Source organism: Drosophila takahashii, chromosome 2L (genome assembly GCF_030179915.1).
Source record: "Drosophila takahashii strain IR98-3 E-12201 chromosome 2L, DtakHiC1v2, whole genome shotgun sequence".
In the NCBI taxonomy this organism is placed as follows: domain Eukaryota; kingdom Metazoa; phylum Arthropoda; class Insecta; order Diptera; family Drosophilidae; genus Drosophila; species Drosophila takahashii.
The window spans coordinates 26,661,875-26,680,598 of record NC_091678.1 but is presented as its reverse complement, the minus strand read 5'-3'; the positions used below and the strand labels follow the sequence as shown (position 1 = coordinate 26,680,598).

The 18,724-nt window shown below is 39.6% G+C and overlaps 11 protein-coding genes across 11 annotated transcripts; 4 read left to right on the top strand and 7 right to left on the bottom strand.

Moving 5' to 3' along the window:
* Positions 1-153: 153 nt before the first annotated feature.
* Positions 154-6,051, bottom strand: LOC123002928 (histone H2A). Its single transcript, XM_070217893.1, has one exon. The coding sequence runs from the start codon at positions 532-534 to the stop codon at positions 160-162; it is 375 nt and encodes a 124-aa protein (XP_070073994.1). The 5' UTR covers positions 535-6,051; the 3' UTR covers positions 154-159.
* A 213-nt stretch (positions 6,052-6,264) lies between these two features.
* Positions 6,265-6,637, top strand: LOC123002931 (histone H2B). Its single transcript, XM_044393689.2, is given in 2 exon segments — positions 6,265-6,522; positions 6,524-6,637. Coding segments are annotated over 2 exon segments (372 nt in total).
* A 424-nt stretch (positions 6,638-7,061) lies between these two features.
* Positions 7,062-7,814, bottom strand: LOC123002927 (histone H1-like). Its single transcript, XM_044393684.2, has one exon. The coding sequence runs from the start codon at positions 7,812-7,814 to the stop codon at positions 7,062-7,064; it is 753 nt and encodes a 250-aa protein (XP_044249619.1).
* Positions 7,815-9,592: 1,778 nt separating this feature from the next.
* Positions 9,593-10,003, bottom strand: LOC138911843 (histone H3). Its single transcript, XM_070211419.1, has one exon. It carries the CDS (start codon positions 10,001-10,003, stop codon positions 9,593-9,595), a length of 411 nt encoding a protein of 136 aa, XP_070067520.1.
* Positions 10,004-10,284: 281 nt separating this feature from the next.
* On the top strand, positions 10,285-10,596 carry LOC123002950 (histone H4). The gene has a single exon (XM_044393726.2). It carries the CDS (start codon positions 10,285-10,287, stop codon positions 10,594-10,596), a length of 312 nt encoding a protein of 103 aa, XP_044249661.1.
* Positions 10,597-11,153: 557 nt separating this feature from the next.
* LOC123002946 (histone H2A) lies at positions 11,154-11,534 on the bottom strand. The gene has a single exon (XM_044393720.2). It carries the CDS (start codon positions 11,532-11,534, stop codon positions 11,160-11,162), a length of 375 nt encoding a protein of 124 aa, XP_044249655.1. The 3' UTR covers positions 11,154-11,159.
* Positions 11,535-11,766: 232 nt separating this feature from the next.
* Positions 11,767-12,138, top strand: LOC123002949 (histone H2B). Its single transcript, XM_044393725.2, has one exon. It carries the CDS (start codon positions 11,767-11,769, stop codon positions 12,136-12,138), a length of 372 nt encoding a protein of 123 aa, XP_044249660.1.
* A 426-nt stretch (positions 12,139-12,564) lies between these two features.
* LOC123002944 (histone H1-like) lies at positions 12,565-13,317 on the bottom strand. Its single transcript, XM_044393718.2, has one exon. It carries the CDS (start codon positions 13,315-13,317, stop codon positions 12,565-12,567), a length of 753 nt encoding a protein of 250 aa, XP_044249653.1.
* Positions 13,318-15,088: 1,771 nt separating this feature from the next.
* Positions 15,089-15,499, bottom strand: LOC138911844 (histone H3). The gene has a single exon (XM_070211420.1). The coding sequence runs from the start codon at positions 15,497-15,499 to the stop codon at positions 15,089-15,091; it is 411 nt and encodes a 136-aa protein (XP_070067521.1).
* A 281-nt stretch (positions 15,500-15,780) lies between these two features.
* On the top strand, positions 15,781-16,092 carry LOC123002951 (histone H4). Its single transcript, XM_044393727.2, has one exon. The coding sequence runs from the start codon at positions 15,781-15,783 to the stop codon at positions 16,090-16,092; it is 312 nt and encodes a 103-aa protein (XP_044249662.1).
* A 561-nt stretch (positions 16,093-16,653) lies between these two features.
* On the bottom strand, positions 16,654-18,537 carry LOC123002947 (histone H2A). The gene is made up of 2 exons (XM_070219539.1): positions 18,511-18,537; positions 16,654-16,983 (listed from the first exon to the last, which is right to left on the bottom strand). Exons 1-2 carry the CDS (start codon positions 18,535-18,537, stop codon positions 16,654-16,656), a joined length of 357 nt encoding a protein of 118 aa, XP_070075640.1.
* Between the last annotated feature and the right edge of the window lie 187 nt (positions 18,538-18,724).

Genomic DNA, 18,724 nt, shown 5'->3' with positions numbered 1-18,724 from the left:
GTCTCAATGTTATATATCAAGCAGTTTTATAGTTTATTTTTGAAATTAAATCATATTCGTATATGTAAATCTTCTATTCTTTGGTAATAACGTGGTCGTCCTGAAAAGGACGGTTGGGTATATGTTTGTATGTACAAATGAGCTCCGCTTTTAAAACGATTAAGCCTTCTTCTCGGTCTTCTTGGGCAACAGAACGGCCTGGATGTTGGGCAGCACTCCGCCCTGGGCAATGGTGACACCGGAGAGCAGCTTGTTCAACTCCTCGTCGTTGCGGATGGCCAGCTGCAGATGACGCGGGATAATCCTAGTCTTCTTGTTGTCACGGGCAGCATTGCCAGCCAACTCGAGAACCTCAGCGGCCAGATATTCCATCACGGCAGCTAGGTAAACAGGAGCGCCGGCACCAACACGCTCGGCATAGTTGCCCTTGCGGAGCAGACGGTGAATACGGCCCACTGGGAACTGAAGACCGGCACGGTTCGAGCGGGACTTTGCCTTTCCCTTCACTTTGCCACCTTTTCCACGACCAGACATTTTGCTTTACGAGTATTTCACTTGGTTCACTTTACACACTGAAAACACACTGAATGCTCGCCCAGCTTTCTTTCTTTCTTTCTTTCTTTATTGTCAATATTTTGAAAATGGTTCAGTTTACATTTAAAGGAGTAATACATGTGTGACAATTTTCATGTTTACTGTTACTTAAATTTATTTGTAGTTTAGCCCTGCGCTTATAGCTTTTCGGGGCATTAGGCACTAGTTTCTTTACATTTGTACTTTTGTACTTACATTAAAGTTTGTTTTGTATGTGTATTTGTTCTTTAAGAGTTAGAGTGTTCAGGGAAAAAAAAATTTTTTTTTTGAAAAAACCTGAGATCGTGAGTGTTGTTGTTTTGGTTTTGCTTATATCTAGTTCTTAAATATTATTTTGAGGAGAGGGGAGGGGGGCTATTTACATGTTCAGGGGTGGGGTATATATATACAGGAGGATTTTAGTTTATCAGTTAATAAATGTACGTCGGTTTTATTATTGAGTGAGGTATATTAGACCTTCATTTGTGTTTAGCGATTGGAATTTCCTGTTATAAAATATAAGTTTTCTATTCTGATCGTAAAGAATTCCACTAGAGTCTAGATGTCTTACAAAGTTTACAGTGACTAGTTCAGTTGAGTGCCTATAAGGTATTTCGTTCTGTTCGATGTTGTATTTTAAGATGAATTTTTCAAGTATTTTAAAAAGCATTTCGTCTAGTTTTTGGGTTTTTGTTATATTGTATAGTTTTTTATTTGATAAATAATGTTGAGTTTCGGGATTTCTTTGTTGTTCGATAGAATTTCTGAGAGTGTGTCTTTCAAATTTTCGTAGGTGTTCCATTTGGGCAGAGCTTAGACTCATCCAGGCTACGTGTCCGTATAGTAGGATAGGTTGGATTAGCTTCCTGTAAGCTAGAGAGCGCAAGTATGTAATTTGGCTATGATTAGATGGATTAAATATTGGTTTAAAGATGTGATGTATTTCCTTCAATTTCATTGTAGCTTTTTGTAAGTTGTACTCGGTGTGTTCTTTGAAGTTTAGTTTTTCATCGTAGATTATGCCTAGGTACTTCAATTGTTTCTTGTTTTGGATCGGGGTATCGTAATAAATAAATAGTTTTGGATTAAACTTTTTGGCACTCTTATAGAGGTTGCATGTTCTTGGGCCTTTATAGATGGTGCTGACACATTTGGTGCTATTTAGTTTTAGATGCCATTTAGTGAAATATTCACATAATGTGTCTAGAAATCTGTTCATTTCTGTTTCAGTTCGATGAACAGATCCACCAGATCCCAGGAGGAGGATGTCATCAGCGTATATTAGTTGTTCTATTCGGGTAGTTGAAGTTGGGTCAGGGGATTCATATGATGGCATATCTGCTAGGTATATGTTGTAGAGTAAAGGGGCAAGTATCGAACCTTGTGGCACACCTGCAGGTATCAATCTAGTCATTGAATTTTCCGAGCTGTCAGGGCTGGTAACGCTAAAAGATCTGTCCGTTAAGTAGCTATGTATCAGCATTGTACTGTTGAGGGTAAATCGATAGATATTTTTCATTTTGTAAATCAGACCTTGTGTCCAAACAGTATCGAAGGCCTTCTCGAAGTCGAGCGCACAGGCTATTGTAGCCCGCCTACGGTGGATGTTTTCAAAGATGAAATTGTTAGCTGATATCAGAGCGTGGTTCAGGGTTACCCCTTCTCGGAATCCATATTGTTCATTTTTCAAGGTATTTTTTGATTTTACTTGTTTAATTAGGTTTTTCATTATTATTTTTTCGAACAGCATACTGATTGCGGAGAGAATAGCTATAGGTCTATAGCTACGTAGGTGGTTTGGGTTAGAGTTTGGTTTTAGGATGGGGATGATTTTGCAGTGCTTCCAGTATAAGGGAAAGTAACTATGATTAATGCAGTGGTTGAAGATAATGCTTAAGTGCCTAAGCAGAGGTATATTAAAACATTTTAAAATGAAATTGCTGGTCATATCGTGACCTAGACCTTTTTTGTTATTTTTACATTTCAGAATGTCGAGAAGCTCTTCAGCATTGGTAAATCCAAGTTCCTCAGAACCTTCCCATTCGCCTTCGGCTGTATTTTGATTATCGAAGGTTATTATGTGATTCGGTGGGGTAGAGGTTAGCTCAGTTATTGCAGATTCTATTTGTGAACGGTGTACTCTGAGTGATTCGCTGCTTAGAGTCATGTCGTGATTTTGTTTGTGTGTTTGCTCGAAAGACCAAGCGAGAGCATTGACTTTAGCGAAGTCAGTTGTAAGTGTGGGAAAGGTGTGCTGGTCTATTGATATGTCTATGGAGTTCTTTTCATTATCGTTGAGTATTATGTGATGGCAAAACTGTTCTTGTTTGGGAATTCGAGGATTTATGTTTTTGATAGATTTATAGCTAATTTTGCTTGGGTTTATTGCTGCAAGCCTCTTGCCGATGATTTTAAGTTCAATTAGCTCTATGTGGTTTGAAATTTGTATGTCTATTTCTTTAATTGTTTGTTTGATTATGGTTTTTTCTTCTATTGTGAGGGAGGTTATTTTTCGAAATAGCGTTCGTCTTAGGGTTCGCTTCACTTTTATTAGCTTCAAGCATGGTTTGCTCAGGTTAATTGTGTGCCGGTTTGGACTATTTGGTTTAATTTCTAGCTTTGGGATCACTAGGGGATTTTCTATTGTTTTAGCAATGGCGTCGGATAATGTTTTGATGTGGTTATCTATTTCTGGTGAGGTTATATTTGTATCGATGGGGATGTTTGTAACGTTTTGTAGTATTAATTTGTTCCAGAGTAGTGGGTTGATTTTGTTGAAATTATATATTGATTTACTATCATTATATACTAGCCGAGATTGTGCTATTTTTATTATAATTTGTATTGAGAAATGATCTGATGGAAAGTCTTTTATGACTCTGCAGCCTGATTCAATAGACGTTGTGGTTGAGGTTAGAAATAGGTCTATAGACGAGTCTGGTTTGTTATTTAGATTGGGTCGGGTTGGTTCATTTGAAGAAAGAATGTTTAGGTTTAAGTTTCGGGAAATCCAGTTGTATAGCGTTGTTCCAGATTGGTTGCTGTGGCGATGATTGTAGAATGGTTTGTTCCACGATGGATGCTTTGCGTTGAGATCACAGCCGATGATGATCTCGGAGCAATTTGGTATTACGTTAAAGGACGTTATAAGATCATTAAGGTCCTGCACGTGAAGCTTATCTTGTGGCCGATTATAGAGTGAGGCAAATATTATATTTTTTTCTCTGTTTTGCCGATCTCTGTAAGTTAGTTGAATTGCTACTGCCTCCATTGCAATCATTGGTTTTTGATGTAATTGTAGAAATTTCATGCCGTTTTTAACGCATATTCCTACCGACGTTCCTGGTTTCTGAGGTGATACATTGCATCTTTTTGTGCCAGTATTTTGTCTAACGAAGGTGTAGTTTTTTAACAAGGCTGGGTTGTTTTGACTAAGGTGGTGTTCCGCAATTAGCATGACATCAGGTCGATGCGTGTTTAAAAAATGGTTAAGTTCATTACGTTTTCTTAGTTGCCTAATACCATTTACGTTCAGGAAAATACATTTTAAAGGCATTGTTACTGGGCTATTTGTAAGATAAAGTCTAATAAAATTTGTTTTTTTAGGCTTTCGTCATTGTTGTTAGGGTATTTTTTTATAGTATTTTGCATTATTTCAATGCATTGTACAATATTTTTCCCAAATAAATTTAAGGAATCATTGTTTACGTCATCAAATGTTAAAGCATTTATCTGTTGACTATTTTTTGACTTTGTTACATTACCCATGTGCTGTTGTAGGGCTGGGTTTGTGGTTTTTATGTTAGAATTAGATGCTGTTGGGGGGTTGTGATTAAACAATGAGGAGAAACTTCTCCCTTGGATTGTTTTACTTTGATTTATGGCTTTGTGAATAATTTTAGTGGATTTATTTTTAGTTTCAGCTCGTTTGCATTTCAGTTTCTCTAAGATCTCCATCCTTTTAGGGCATATTTTTGCATTTGCCGTATGCGGTCCCATGCAGTTTATGCACTGGACTTTATTGGTCGACATATTATCTTCATTTTCTTTTTTAATTTTGCATTGCCCTGGCTCATGCTTTTCAATGCATTTTACGCATCTATATTCCATACTACAATTCGAGGCAACGTGCTTGAAACGTTGGCACTTGAAGCATTGTTTTATTTCGTTCACGTGGGGTTTATAAGCTTCTATGATAATTTTGCAGTTTAGTAAGGCTTTAAGTTTAAAAATAAGTTTTATTTGGTCGGATTTTTGAATTGTTATTTTCCAGAGGACTTCCTTAAACTGCTTAACGGACAGAAATACAAGCTCAGGTATTGATTCGGCTAGTGCTTTTTTAATTTCCGATTCCTCATACACGCTTGGAGGAAGTTTTTTCAGAATAACCGTATGAGGTTTTAATTGTTTGGGCGTGTACGTGAAATAGCGGGTGTTACGTTCAGTTAAAAGTGTCTTGGTTTTCTCAAACTCTTCTAAGGAGAAAAGTTTAATATTTGTCCTATTTTTGTTAATAATGTTTAGAATAAAGTCTTCCGGCTTAATTATAGTTTTCAGACATATTTGTAAAAGTTTTGGATTTTGATTAAAAACTACAATAACTGGTAAATTTTTTACTTGTTTAGGTACTGCAGTTGTTGTTGTCACAGGTGATGTCGCAGTCGCTGCTGTCATCTTTGATCGCTTTTTGTTGGGGATCGGCTTTCCGAGCCTGGGAAAGTCCTGGTTGTTCTTGTTGTCGTCGTTGTTTAATAGAGCAAATTTGTTGTTTTTGATGGCTGCTGATTCGGCACGTTCGTCCTTCAGGCGCTGGTTTTCTTGACGTAGGATGGCTAATTCCTCCATTATGCTGTCTAGCTGTTCTTTGGTGATGAGGGCTTCGAGTTCTTCCTCGTCTTCCCCCTCAGTTTCGTAAGAATCTTCCGAGTAGTCCTCTTCTTCACTGTTCTCAGAAGTACGGTTTTTTTCGCGCTGGCGCTTTATGGAGCTTAGGTCGATCTCCATTTTCAAAATGTTGGAGGTATTGGGCTCAGGTGTTGCTGTCGGATCCATATTATTTGTAGCCAAAGACATATTAACCGGCTCGATTGAGGCACGATTAATTTTTCTGGTGAGATGTGATGATGTTAGGTAAGGTGCATTTCGCGTTTTACCCAGATGTTTAATTGTTTTGCTTTTTGTGTTATTAATAAGTTCAGGTTTTTTTATGCCTAAAGACATTGAATAAGCAGCGATCTGCTCATTAAATGTACTCGGATCCACTTTGGTATCTTGTTTTTCACTCACGGTGTTTGGTAAAATTTCAGTCACTATCTGTATATTACTGGATATTTTCAGTCACTATCTGTATATTTTTGTATTTTCAGTCACTATCTGTATAATAAACTTCGCTTTCTGAGAACTTTCTAAGTTCCCGGAATCACAACTTCTTGGAAACCACCTTTTCCACGACCAGACATTTTGCTTTACGAGTATTTCACTTGGTTCACTTTACACACTGAAAACACACTGAATGCTCGCCCAGCCCCGGGTAGCCACGTATTTATACTTTTTCGTCTGCCTGCGCGTTCAGTTAGGGGTGGGTGCCATAGACCTGAAAACATTGCTCGAAAAAAAGTATAAAGCTGAACACTCTCTTCGCACCACTATGATCAGTGAATTGTGTTTGTGAAATCATAAGTGAAGTGAATAATGCCGCCTAAAACTAGTGGAAAGGCAGCCAAGAAGGCTGGCAAGGCCCAGAAGAACATCACCAAGACCGACAAGAAGAAGAAGCGCAAGAGGAAGGAGAGCTACGCCATCTACATTTACAAGGTCCTGAAGCAGGTCCATCCTGACACCGGCATTTCGTCGAAGGCGATGAGCATCATGAACAGCTTTGTGAATGATATCTTCGAGCGCATTGCTGCCGAGGCCTCTCGTCTGGCTCACTACAACAAGCGCTCGACCTATCACCAGTCGGGAAATCCAAACGGCTGTTCGCCTGCTCCTGCCCGGAGAGTTGGCCAAGCACGCCGTTAGTGAGGGAACCAAGGCTGTCACCAAGTACACCAGCTCCAAGTAATTTTCTCTTGCTGCGGATGCGGAGAAAGATCCAAAACGGCCCTTTTCAGGGCCACAACATATTTTACCAAAGAAACTAAATTTTCAATATACCATAAACCATTTGCCATTGGCCATTTGCCATAAAATATAAAATTATCAATTTGGTGCACCATTTTTTTAAAGGACTTGATCATTAACATCTATTTACAAAGAAATTGTGCAATGTCTCCTCTATGAACCTGGTATACTGATACTTTCTACTGGCGGCCAGGTGCCACAATATAAATGGATACATTAAATGTACAATATGTTTTCAATTGAAAGTTCCTTTCTCTTGTTAACCAAAGTTGTAGCCCTGAAAAGGGCTTGTTAAACTAATTTCAGATTTCGAAATCTGAAATTGCGATTGCGAGCGTGTACCAGGTACTGTACTTTTTCACAATTTACTTCTTAGCAGCCGTAGTCTTGGCTTTCGGCTTCTTAGCGGTAGCAGGAGCAGCTGCTTTCTTCACCGCCTTTTTGGGTTTAGCAGACGCCGCTGGTTTGGCTTTTGGTGCTTTGGCCGCCTTCGGCTTCGCTGCCGTCGACTTGGCCTTTGTTGCTGCTGGCTTTGCCTTTACGGTTCCAGTTTTCTTGGCATCCTTGGCCTTCGTCTTCTCCGTTTTCTTCTTCTCGGCGGTCTTTTTGGTGGCAACAGCCTTCTTAGCCTTGGGCTTCTTGTCGGCAGCTCCCGTGGCAGCCTTCTTGGCGGTGGCTCCGGTCTTCTTGGCGGCTACCTTCTTGCTTTTCACTTTCTTCTCAGCAGACGCAACCTTTGGCTTGGGATCCTTCTTGGCGGAGGCCGACAGTTTAAATGAGCCAGACGCACCCTTTCCCTTTGTTTGAATCAGCTTTCCATTGACCACGGCAGATTTCAAGTACTTCTTGATGAATGGAGCCAGCTTCTGGGCATCGCATTTATAAGTGGCACTGATATATTTCTTGATTGCCAGAAGCGATGAGCCGCCACGCTCCTTCAAATTCTTGATGGAAGCGTCTACCATTTGCTGAGTTGGCGGATGCGATGGCGGGGCAGTGGTCTTCTTTGCCTTTGTAGCAGCGGATCCAGATGCCTTTTTGGCGGCCACCTTCTTCTCAACTGGCGCTGGTGGGGCAGCCACTGGGGAAGCGGACGTTGCAACTGCAGAATCAGACATTTTTATTCACTGAAATACACTTTTTTGTTTAGAAAATGGCGCGCGCGCTCGTTACCAACCTCCTTCGTTCGGATGAGAATCGAGGAGGAGAGCACTTTAACTGTGGGTCTGGCATCAGTCATTTGCTCTGCTAATGTTTGCTTGAAGTGCAAACTTATTTTCTTGTTTTCAGTGCTTAAGATTTTAAATAGAAAATATGTTTTTATTGGTATACATCCTTAAAAGATAAATTAATCAATTACCGTTTTCGAATTGTAAGTATCTTGTTTTTGTGACTTTTTATTGCTGCATGAACTTCAACATTGACATTCGTAACATGAACAATTTTTTTAAAAACCCATTTTAAAATATGAAATCTCTGAAATGCTTGGAATCTTGTTAATAAAAAATAAAATTCGAACCTTTTACTTTACGAAAAACCAAAAATATAATCACTTATCATTAATTTAGGTATTTTAATTCTTGTTTCAAGTTGTCCCTTGGCTACGTACAAAGTTGTCTATCAGACTACATTCGATAATAGTTTTCGGACTGTTAAAAATATTAATCTTTCGAAACATTACATTTATTTGCAATTTTATGAAATGAATTTTGTCTTTGTTTAAGTGGATTTAGCTTTTCAGGCAATTTTATAAATAGTTTTTCCAAATTCGGATACTTTGCGTCCCATATATGAATTAGGTAGAGGCCGCACTGAATTTTACATTAAAAAAAAAACATAAAATACATATTTTTGATTCTTTTTTTTATTTAACATAATAAGTAAAGCATTGAATAGTGTATATGTGTTATTTTCAGACTGTTTTTAATAATATTTCGATTTTTTACTGATGTCTAATGCTGAGCGTTCTTGTCCCATTAAACCACACACATTTTAAAAGTGTGCGGCTTCACGCACTCAATTTTTCTTACAAAAAAACATAAATTATATAATTTTGAATCTTTTTTTATATAATATAATAAATAATACATTGAATAATGTATATGTTTTATTTTCAGACTGTATTTAATAATTTTTCGAATTTTTAATTATGTCTAATGTTGAGCGTTTTTGTCCCATTGAACCACACTCATTTTTAGAGTGTGCGTACGTAGAAGTCGCACTCATTTAACCTAAAAAAACATAAAATATGTAATTTAGAATCTTTTTTTATTAAATATAATAAATAATGCATTAAATAATGTATATGTTTTATTTTCAGACTGTTTTAAATAAGTTTTCAATTTATTACTTATGTTTAACGTTGAGCGTTCTTGTCCCATTAAACCATACTAATTTTAAAAGTTTGCCGAAATCACAAGTGAAATGTTTTTAAAAACATATTTGAAAATAAGAAATTAAACATATATTGTCACGTTCGTTGATAAACATTAAAGTTAAAGTCATTTACATCAAGATATGACACAAAATGCTGTCTTTTATAACTTGTTTTATATTTACCCAAGACAAAAATACTCCACTGAATGGTCCATAGACATAGGTCGCCATGAAGTTAGCGATTAAGAAAAAATATAAAATCTGTAATTTTCTAATCTTATTTTGTTTCATTATGTTCACTAGGTTATAATAAGAATATATTTGATAGATTTTCGATTTTTTTCTGATGTTTGAAAGTATTGACCATGTCTTTCATACTTCCGACTATTTCTTAATTTTATATACGTTGCTGCTGCTGAATTAAAATTAATATCTCATTGAACGTAATTTGTGGTCCTGAAAAGGACCGATTTGTACAAAGTATGCTGGAGCATTGGCAGCCAGTTGAAGCCGTCTCAACTTAAGCTCGCTCGCCGCGAATGCGACGGGCCAACTGGATGTCCTTGGGCATGATGGTGACACGCTTGGCATGAATGGCGCACAAGTTAGTATCTTCAAAGAGGCCAACCAGATAGGCTTCGCTAGCTTCCTGCAGAGCCATCACCGCCGAGCTCTGGAATCGCAGGTCAGTCTTGAAGTCCTGAGCGATTTCACGCACCAGACGCTGGAAAGGCAGTTTGCGGATCAGCAGCTCGGTACTCTTCTGGTAGCGACGGATCTCACGCAGGGCAACAGTTCCAGGGCGATAGCGATGGGGCTTCTTCACGCCTCCGGTGGCTGGGGCGCTCTTACGAGCGGCCTTAGTAGCCAGTTGTTTGCGTGGCGCCTTGCCACCAGTCGATTTGCGAGCGGTTTGCTTGGTACGGGCCATTTTCGAATTCACTGCTGTTCACGTTCACTTCACGTTTCAAAACACAATAAACGATCGCCGCATTTGCTACCTACTTATATAGCAAAACGTGGAGGGTTGAAAAGAGAGAGAAGCAGAGGCCATCTCATTTGTCGAGCGGAGAGCGAGGCGGACATATCGTTCGGACTCGCTCGTGTTTCTGGCGTTTTAGGTATATATAGGGGCACGCCGAAAATTTGGAATTAGTTCTTCAGTGACTTTCGTGCAGTGTGTTAACGTGTTAACAGTAGAAAAGAGTGAAAATGACTGGTCGCGGTAAAGGAGGCAAAGGCTTGGGAAAAGGAGGCGCCAAGCGTCATCGCAAAGTGCTGCGTGATAACATCCAGGGTATCACGAAGCCAGCTATCCGCCGTTTGGCTCGTCGTGGCGGCGTAAAGCGCATCTCTGGACTCATTTACGAGGAAACACGTGGCGTTCTGAAGGTGTTCTTGGAGAACGTTATCCGTGATGCCGTCACCTACACCGAACACGCCAAGAGGAAGACTGTCACAGCCATGGATGTTGTGTACGCCCTGAAGAGGCAAGGCCGCACCCTGTACGGCTTCGGCGGTTAAAAAACTAGTACAGCTTGTACTTCATTCAGCAATCGGTCCTTTTCAGGACCACCATTAAAATTTCGAGAGAAGACAAATTTTCAATAATATTTATAATACAATAATATTAAAATGCGCTGGAAAACAATCGGTCACTGAAATATCAAACTACACATGCACATGGGATGAATGTATTTTGTACAAACTGTACTGCTTGCAACGGAAAAGTGTAAGCGTAAGCGGCAACTCGTTACATCTTTTGAGGAAGAAATACGAGTGAGTCGCCAATGTAATCTAAGAATTGAACATTTAGATCCTGTAGCTTTCGACCACTAATCTACTGGACCGACGGCCGAACAAATCAAACATTAGCTTCCGAATAGTATTGTGAACCTACCATTTGTACCATTTGAAGTTCATTTAAGTCTCAATGTTATATATTCAAGCAGTTTTATAGTTTATTTTTGAAATTAAATCATATTCGTATATGTAAATCTTCTATTCTTTGGTAATAACGTGGTCGTCCTGAAAAGGACGGTTGGGTATATGTTTGTATGTACAAATGAGCTCCGCTTTTAAAACGATTAAGCCTTCTTCTCGGTCTTCTTGGGCAACAGAACGGCCTGGATGTTGGGCAGCACTCCGCCCTGGGCAATGGTGACACCGGAGAGCAGCTTGTTCAACTCCTCGTCGTTGCGGATGGCCAGCTGCAGATGACGCGGGATAATCCTAGTCTTCTTGTTGTCACGGGCAGCATTGCCAGCCAACTCGAGAACCTCAGCGGCCAGATATTCCATCACGGCAGCTAGGTAAACAGGAGCGCCGGCACCAACACGCTCGGCATAGTTGCCCTTGCGGAGCAGACGGTGAATACGGCCCACTGGGAACTGAAGACCGGCACGGTTCGAGCGGGACTTTGCCTTTCCCTTCACTTTGCCACCTTTTCCACGACCAGACATTTTGCTTTACGAGTATTTCACTTGGTTCACTTTACACACTGAAAACACACTGAATGCTCGCCCAGCCCCGGGTAGCCACGTATTTATACTTTTTCGTCTGCCTGCGCGTTCAGTTAGGGGTGGGTGCCATAGACCTGAAAACATTGCTCGAAAAAAAGTATAAAGCTGAACACTCTCTTCGCACCACTATGATCAGTGAATTGTGTTTGTGAAATCATAAGTGAAGTGAATAATGCCGCCTAAAACTAGTGGAAAGGCAGCCAAGAAGGCTGGCAAGGCCCAGAAGAACATCACCAAGACCGACAAGAAGAAGAAGCGCAAGAGGAAGGAGAGCTACGCCATCTACATTTACAAGGTCCTGAAGCAGGTCCATCCTGACACCGGCATTTCGTCGAAGGCGATGAGCATCATGAACAGCTTTGTGAATGATATCTTCGAGCGCATTGCTGCCGAGGCCTCTCGTCTGGCTCACTACAACAAGCGCTCGACCATCACCAGTCGGGAAATCCAAACGGCTGTTCGCCTGCTCCTGCCCGGAGAGTTGGCCAAGCACGCCGTTAGTGAGGGAACCAAGGCTGTCACCAAATACACCAGCTCCAAGTAATTTTCTCTTGCTGCGGATGCGGAGAAAGATCCAAAACGGCCCTTTTCAGGGCCACAACATATTTTACCAAAGAAACTAAATTTTCAATATACCATAAACCATTTGCCATTGGCCATTTGCCATAAAATATAAAATTATCAATTTGGTGCACCATTTTTTTAAAGGACTTGATCATTAACATCTATTTACAAAGAAATTGTGCAATGTCTCCTCTATGAACCTGGTATACTGATATACTTTCTACTGGCGGCCAGGTGCCACAATATAAATGGATACATTAAATGTACAATATGTTTTCAATTGAAAGTTCCTTTCTCTTGTTAACCAAAGTTGTAGCCCTGAAAAGGGCTTGTTAAACTAATTTCAGATTTCGAAATCTGAAATTGCGATTGCGAGCGTGTACCAGGTACTGTACTTTTTCACAATTTACTTCTTAGCAGCCGTAGTCTTGGCTTTCGGCTTCTTAGCGGTAGCAGGAGCAGCTGCTTTCTTCACCGCCTTTTTGGGTTTAGCAGACGCCGCTGGTTTGGCTTTTGGTGCTTTGGCCGCCTTCGGCTTCGCTGCCGTCGACTTGGCCTTTGTTGCTGCTGGCTTTGCCTTTACGGTTCCAGTTTTCTTGGCATCCTTGGCCTTCGTCTTCTCCGTTTTCTTCTTCTCGGCGGTCTTTTTGGTGGCAACAGCCTTCTTAGCCTTGGGCTTCTTGTCGGCAGCTCCCGTGGCAGCCTTCTTGGCGGTGGCTCCGGTCTTCTTGGCGGCTACCTTCTTGCTTTTCACTTTCTTCTCAGCAGACGCAACCTTTGGCTTGGGATCCTTCTTGGCGGAGGCCGACAGTTTAAATGAGCCAGACGCACCCTTTCCCTTTGTTTGAATCAGCTTTCCATTGACCACGGCAGATTTCAAGTACTTCTTGATGAATGGAGCCAGCTTCTGGGCATCGCATTTATAAGTGGCACTGATATATTTCTTGATTGCCAGAAGCGATGAGCCGCCACGCTCCTTCAAATTCTTGATGGAAGCGTCTACCATTTGCTGAGTTGGCGGATGCGATGGCGGGGCAGTGGTCTTCTTTGCCTTTGTAGCAGCGGATCCAGATGCCTTTTTGGCGGCCACCTTCTTCTCAACTGGCGCTGGTGGGGCAGCCACTGGGGAAGCGGACGTTGCAACTGCAGAATCAGACATTTTTATTCACTGAAATACACTTTTTTGTTTAGAAAATGGCGCGCGCGCTCGTTACCGACCTCCTTCGTTCGGATGAGAATCGAGGAGGAGAGCACTTTAACTGTGGGTCTGGCATCAGTCATTTGCTCTGCTAATGTTTGCTTGAAGTGCAAACTTATTTTCTTGTTTTCAGTGCTTAAGATTTTAAATAGAAAATATGTTTTTATTGGTATACATCCTTAAAAGATGAATTAATCAATTACCGTTTTCGAATTGCAAGTATCTTGTTTTTGTGACTTTTTATTGCTGCATGAACTTCAACATTGACATTCGTAACATGAACAATTTTTTTAAAAACCCATTTTAAAATATGAAATCTCTGAAATGCTTGGAATCTTGTTAATAAAAAATAAAATTCGAACCTTTTACTTTACGAAAAACCAAAAATATAATCACTTATCATTAATTTAGGTATTTTAATTCTTGTTTCAAGTTGTCCCTTGGCTACGTACAAAGTTGTCTGTCAGACTACATTCGATAATAGTTTTCGGACTGTTAAAAATATTAATCTTTCGAAACATTACATTTATTTGCAATTTTATGAAATGATTTTTGTCTTTGTTTAAGTGGATTTAGCTTTTCAGGCAATTTTATAAATAGTTTTTCCAAATTCGGATACTTTGAGTCCCATATATGAATTAGGTAGAGGCCGCACTGAATTTTACATTTAAAAAAAAACATAAAATACATATTTTTGATTCTTTTTTTTATTTAACATAATAAGTAAAGCATTGAATAGTGTATATGTGTTATTTTCAGACTGTTTTTAATAATATTTCGATTTTTTACTGATGTCTAATGCTGAGCGTTCGTGTCCCATTAAACCACACACATTTTAAAAGTGTGCGGCTTCACGCACTCAATTTTTCTTACAAAAAAACATAAATTATATAATTTTGAATCTTTTTTTATATAATATAATAAATAATACATTGAATAATGTATATGTTTTATTTTCAGACTGTTTTTAATAATTTTTCGAATTTTTAATTATGTCTAATGTTGAGCGTTTTTGTCCCATTGAACCACACTCATTTTTAGAGTGTGCGTACGTAGAAGTCGCACTCATTTAACCTAAAAAAACATAAAATATGTAATTTAGAATCTTTTTTTATTAAATATAATAAATAATGCATTAAATAATGTATATGTTTTATTTTCAGACTGTTTTAAATAAGTTTATTACTTATGTTTAACGTTGAGCGTTCTTGTCCCATTAAACCATACTAATTTTAAAAGTTTGCCGAAATCACAAGTGAAATGTTTTTAAAAACATATTTGAAAATAAGAAATTAAACATATATTGTCACGTTCGTTGATAAACATTAAAGTTAAAGTCATTTACATCAAGATATGACACAAAATGCTGTCTTTTATAACTTGTTTTATATTTACCCAAGACAAAAATACTCCACTGAATGGTCCATAGACATAGGTCGCCATGAAGTTAGCGATTAAGAAAAAATATAAAATCTGTAATTTTCTAATCTTATTTTGTTTCATTATGTTCACTAGGTTATAATAAGAATATATTTGATAGATTTTCGATTTTTTTCAGATGTTTGAAAGTATTGACCATGTCTTTCATACTTCCGACTATTTCTTAATTTTATATACGTTGCTGCTGCTGAATTAAAATTAATATCTCATTGAACGTAATTTGTGGTCCTGAAAAGGACCGATTTGTACAAAGTATGCTGGAGCATTGGCAGCCAGTTGAAGCCGTCTCAACTTAAGCTCGCTCGCCGCGAATGCGACGGGCCAACTGGATGTCCTTGGGCATGATGGTGACACGCTTGGCATGAATGGCGCACAAGTTAGTATCTTCAAAGAGGCCAACCAGATAGGCTTCGCTAGCTTCCTGCAGAGCCATCACCGCCGAGCTCTGGAATCGCAGGTCAGTCTTGAAGTCCTGAGCGATTTCACGCACCAGACGCTGGAAAGGCAGTTTGCGGATCAGCAGCTCGGTACTCTTCTGGTAGCGACGGATCTCACGCAGGGCAACAGTTCCAGGGCGATAGCGATGGGGCTTCTTCACGCCTCCGGTGGCTGGGGCGCTCTTACGAGCGGCCTTAGTAGCCAGTTGTTTGCGTGGCGCCTTGCCACCAGTCGATTTGCGAGCGGTTTGCTTGGTACGGGCCATTTTCGAATTCACTGCTGTTCACGTTCACTTCACGTTTCAAAACACAATAAACGATCGCCGCATTTGCTACCTACTTATATAGCAAAACGTGGAGGGTTGAAAAGAGAGAGAAGCAGAGGCCATCTCATTTGTCGAGCGGAGAGCGAGGCGGACATATCGTTCGGACTCGCTCGTGTTTCTGGCGTTTTAGGTATATATAGGGGCACGCCGAAAATTTGGAATTAGTTCTTCAGTGACTTTCGTGCAGTCTGTTAACGTGTTAACAGTAGAAAAGAGTGAAAATGACTGGTCGCGGTAAAGGAGGCAAAGGCTTGGGAAAAGGAGGCGCCAAGCGTCATCGCAAAGTGCTGCGTGATAACATCCAGGGTATCACGAAGCCAGCTATCCGCCGTTTGGCTCGTCGTGGCGGCGTAAAGCGCATCTCTGGACTCATTTACGAGGAAACACGTGGCGTTCTGAAGGTGTTCTTGGAGAACGTTATCCGTGATGCCGTCACCTACACCGAACACGCCAAGAGGAAGACTGTCACAGCCATGGATGTTGTGTACGCCCTGAAGAGGCAAGGCCGCACCCTGTACGGCTTCGGCGGTTAAAAAACTAGTACAGCTTGTACTTCATTCAGCAATCGGTCCTTTTCAGGACCACCATTAAAATTTCGAGAGAAGACAAATTTTCAATAATATTTATAATACAATAATATTAAAATGCGCTGGAAAACAATCGGTCACTGAAATATCAAACTACACATGCACATGGGATGAATGTATTTTGTACAAACTGTACTGCTTGCAACAGAAAAGTGTAAGCGTAAGCGGCAACTCGTTACATCTTTTGAGGAAGAAATACGAGTGAGTCGCCAATGTAATCTAAGAATTGAACATTTAGATCCTGTAGCTTTCGACCACTAATCTACTGGACCGACGGCCGAACAAATCAAACATTAGCTTCCGAATAGTATTGTGAACCTACCATTTGTACCATTTGAGTTCATTTAAGTCTCAATGTTATATATCAAGCAGTTTTATAGTTTATTTTTGAAATTAAATCATATTCGTATATGTAAATCTTCTATTCTTTGGTAATAACGTGGTCGTCCTGAAAAGGACGGTTGGGTATATGTTTGTATGTACAAATGAGCTCCGCTTTTAAAACGATTAAGCCTTCTTCTCGGTCTTCTTGGGCAACAGAACGGCCTGGATGTTGGGCAGCACTCCGCCCTGGGCAATGGTGACACCGGAGAGCAGCTTGTTCAACTCCTCGTCGTTGCGGATGGCCAGCTGCAGATGACGCGGGATAATCCTAGTCTTCTTGTTGTCACGGGCAGCATTGCCAGCCAACTCGAGAACCTCAGCGGCCAGATATTCCATCACGGCAGCTAGGTAAACAGGAGCGCCGGCACCAACACGCTCGGCATAGTTGCCCTTGCGGAGCAGACGGTGAATACGGCCCACTGGGAACTGAAGACCGGCACGGTTCGAGCGGGACTTTGACAAACCCCACCAATATACGCAAAAATTAGTTTTTAGCTATTTTTTTATTATTTTTTGGACCTGTCTTCAGTTGTTAATTTATCCTTTAGGAATGGTAATATGTGACATTATTCTGTACTGAATGCTTAATTTGTTATGTTAAACTATTAAGTTAAATGCAAAACAGCCAGTAATTAAGGGATAGAGGTACAGAAATACACCTTTAAGAAATAAACGCTAAGAAAAAATGTCCCGAGCGACATGTCCCAAACGAATCTGGTTGAAACTAAAAAAAAACGGCAACAATTTTTAAGTTAAACCAAAACCATTTCAAAGTGACATGTTTGGACAACATTCTAAAAAAAATCGCATTCAAATATTTCATCAGAATTCACTAAATTCTGTTGTTGAATGAACTTCCCCGAAATCCACTTCTATTTTTGTCCCGAGCGAATACGGCAGTTTTTTAACGATATCTTAAAAACTAAAAATGGAACAAAATCAATATTTTTCACAAAATAGAGCTTGGGAAGAGTAAATAGAAAAGCCCATTATTAAAATTAAAATCAATTTTTTTACAATTTTTTTTTAAACTTTAAAGATGTGCAAATGTCCTGAGCGACAATATGGAAGTGCCCATATCTTTCTCTCATCTGTGCACAAAAAAATTAAGCGTGTTAAAATTTATTTCGGTGAAATTAAGAAAAACAAACTAAGTGCAAACTTTGTTTGAAAACTATTAAAACAAGTGGGAATACATAAAATATGTTATCCCACTTGAAAAACAAACACTTTTATGTGTGGAACTAATAAAATAAGAAATTATATTGTTTATACTTTTCTAGTGGTTTTACATTAATTTTAGGGCAAAAGTCTTTGTTGTTAGTTTATTTTCGCGGCTAAAATTTTGAAACTCAAATGAAAAACAAGAAAGGAAGCTACCTTCGGCCAGCCGAAGCTTATATACCCTTGCAGATAAAGTAATACTCACTCGGTGCAGTTCCAGGGATTCCAGATTCAGTGTTCCTATTTTTGAATTTTGTTTTTAAGTAGTCAATAATTAAAACGCCTACTTCCTACAAATTAACAAGAATTTTCTTATATATGTTTGAATATTCCTATGGGAGCCTTAAGATATAGTGGTCCGATCTGGCTCGCTCCGAAATATGTACTACCTGCAATAGAAAGAAGACTTTCCGGAAAGTTTCATCGCGATAGCTTTAAAACTGAGAGACTAGTTCGCATAGAAACGGACAGACGGACAGATGGACAGACGGACAGACGGACATGGATAGATAGACTCGGCTATTGGTGCTGATCAAGAATATATATACTTTATGTGGCCGGAAAGGTCTCCTTCACTGCGTTGCAAACATCTGACTGAAATTATAATACCCTCTACAAGGGTATAAATATCAAAAGTATCGATATATCAATGTTTTTTTGGCGATATATTATAAATCATATTGATATTTTTCTTAGAGAAAATATATCAGCGATACGATATTTTTAAAATATTTGACATCCCTACTTTCCCTTCACTTTGCCACCTTTTCCACGACCAGACATTTTGCTTTACGAGTATTTCACTTGGTTCACTTTACACACTGAAAACACACTGAATGCTCGCCCAGCCCCGGGTAGCCACGTATTTATACTTTTTCGTCTGCCTGCGCGTTCAGTTAGGGGTGGGTGCCATAGACCTGAAAACATTGCTCGAAAAAAAGTATAAAGCTGAACACTCTCTTCGCACCAC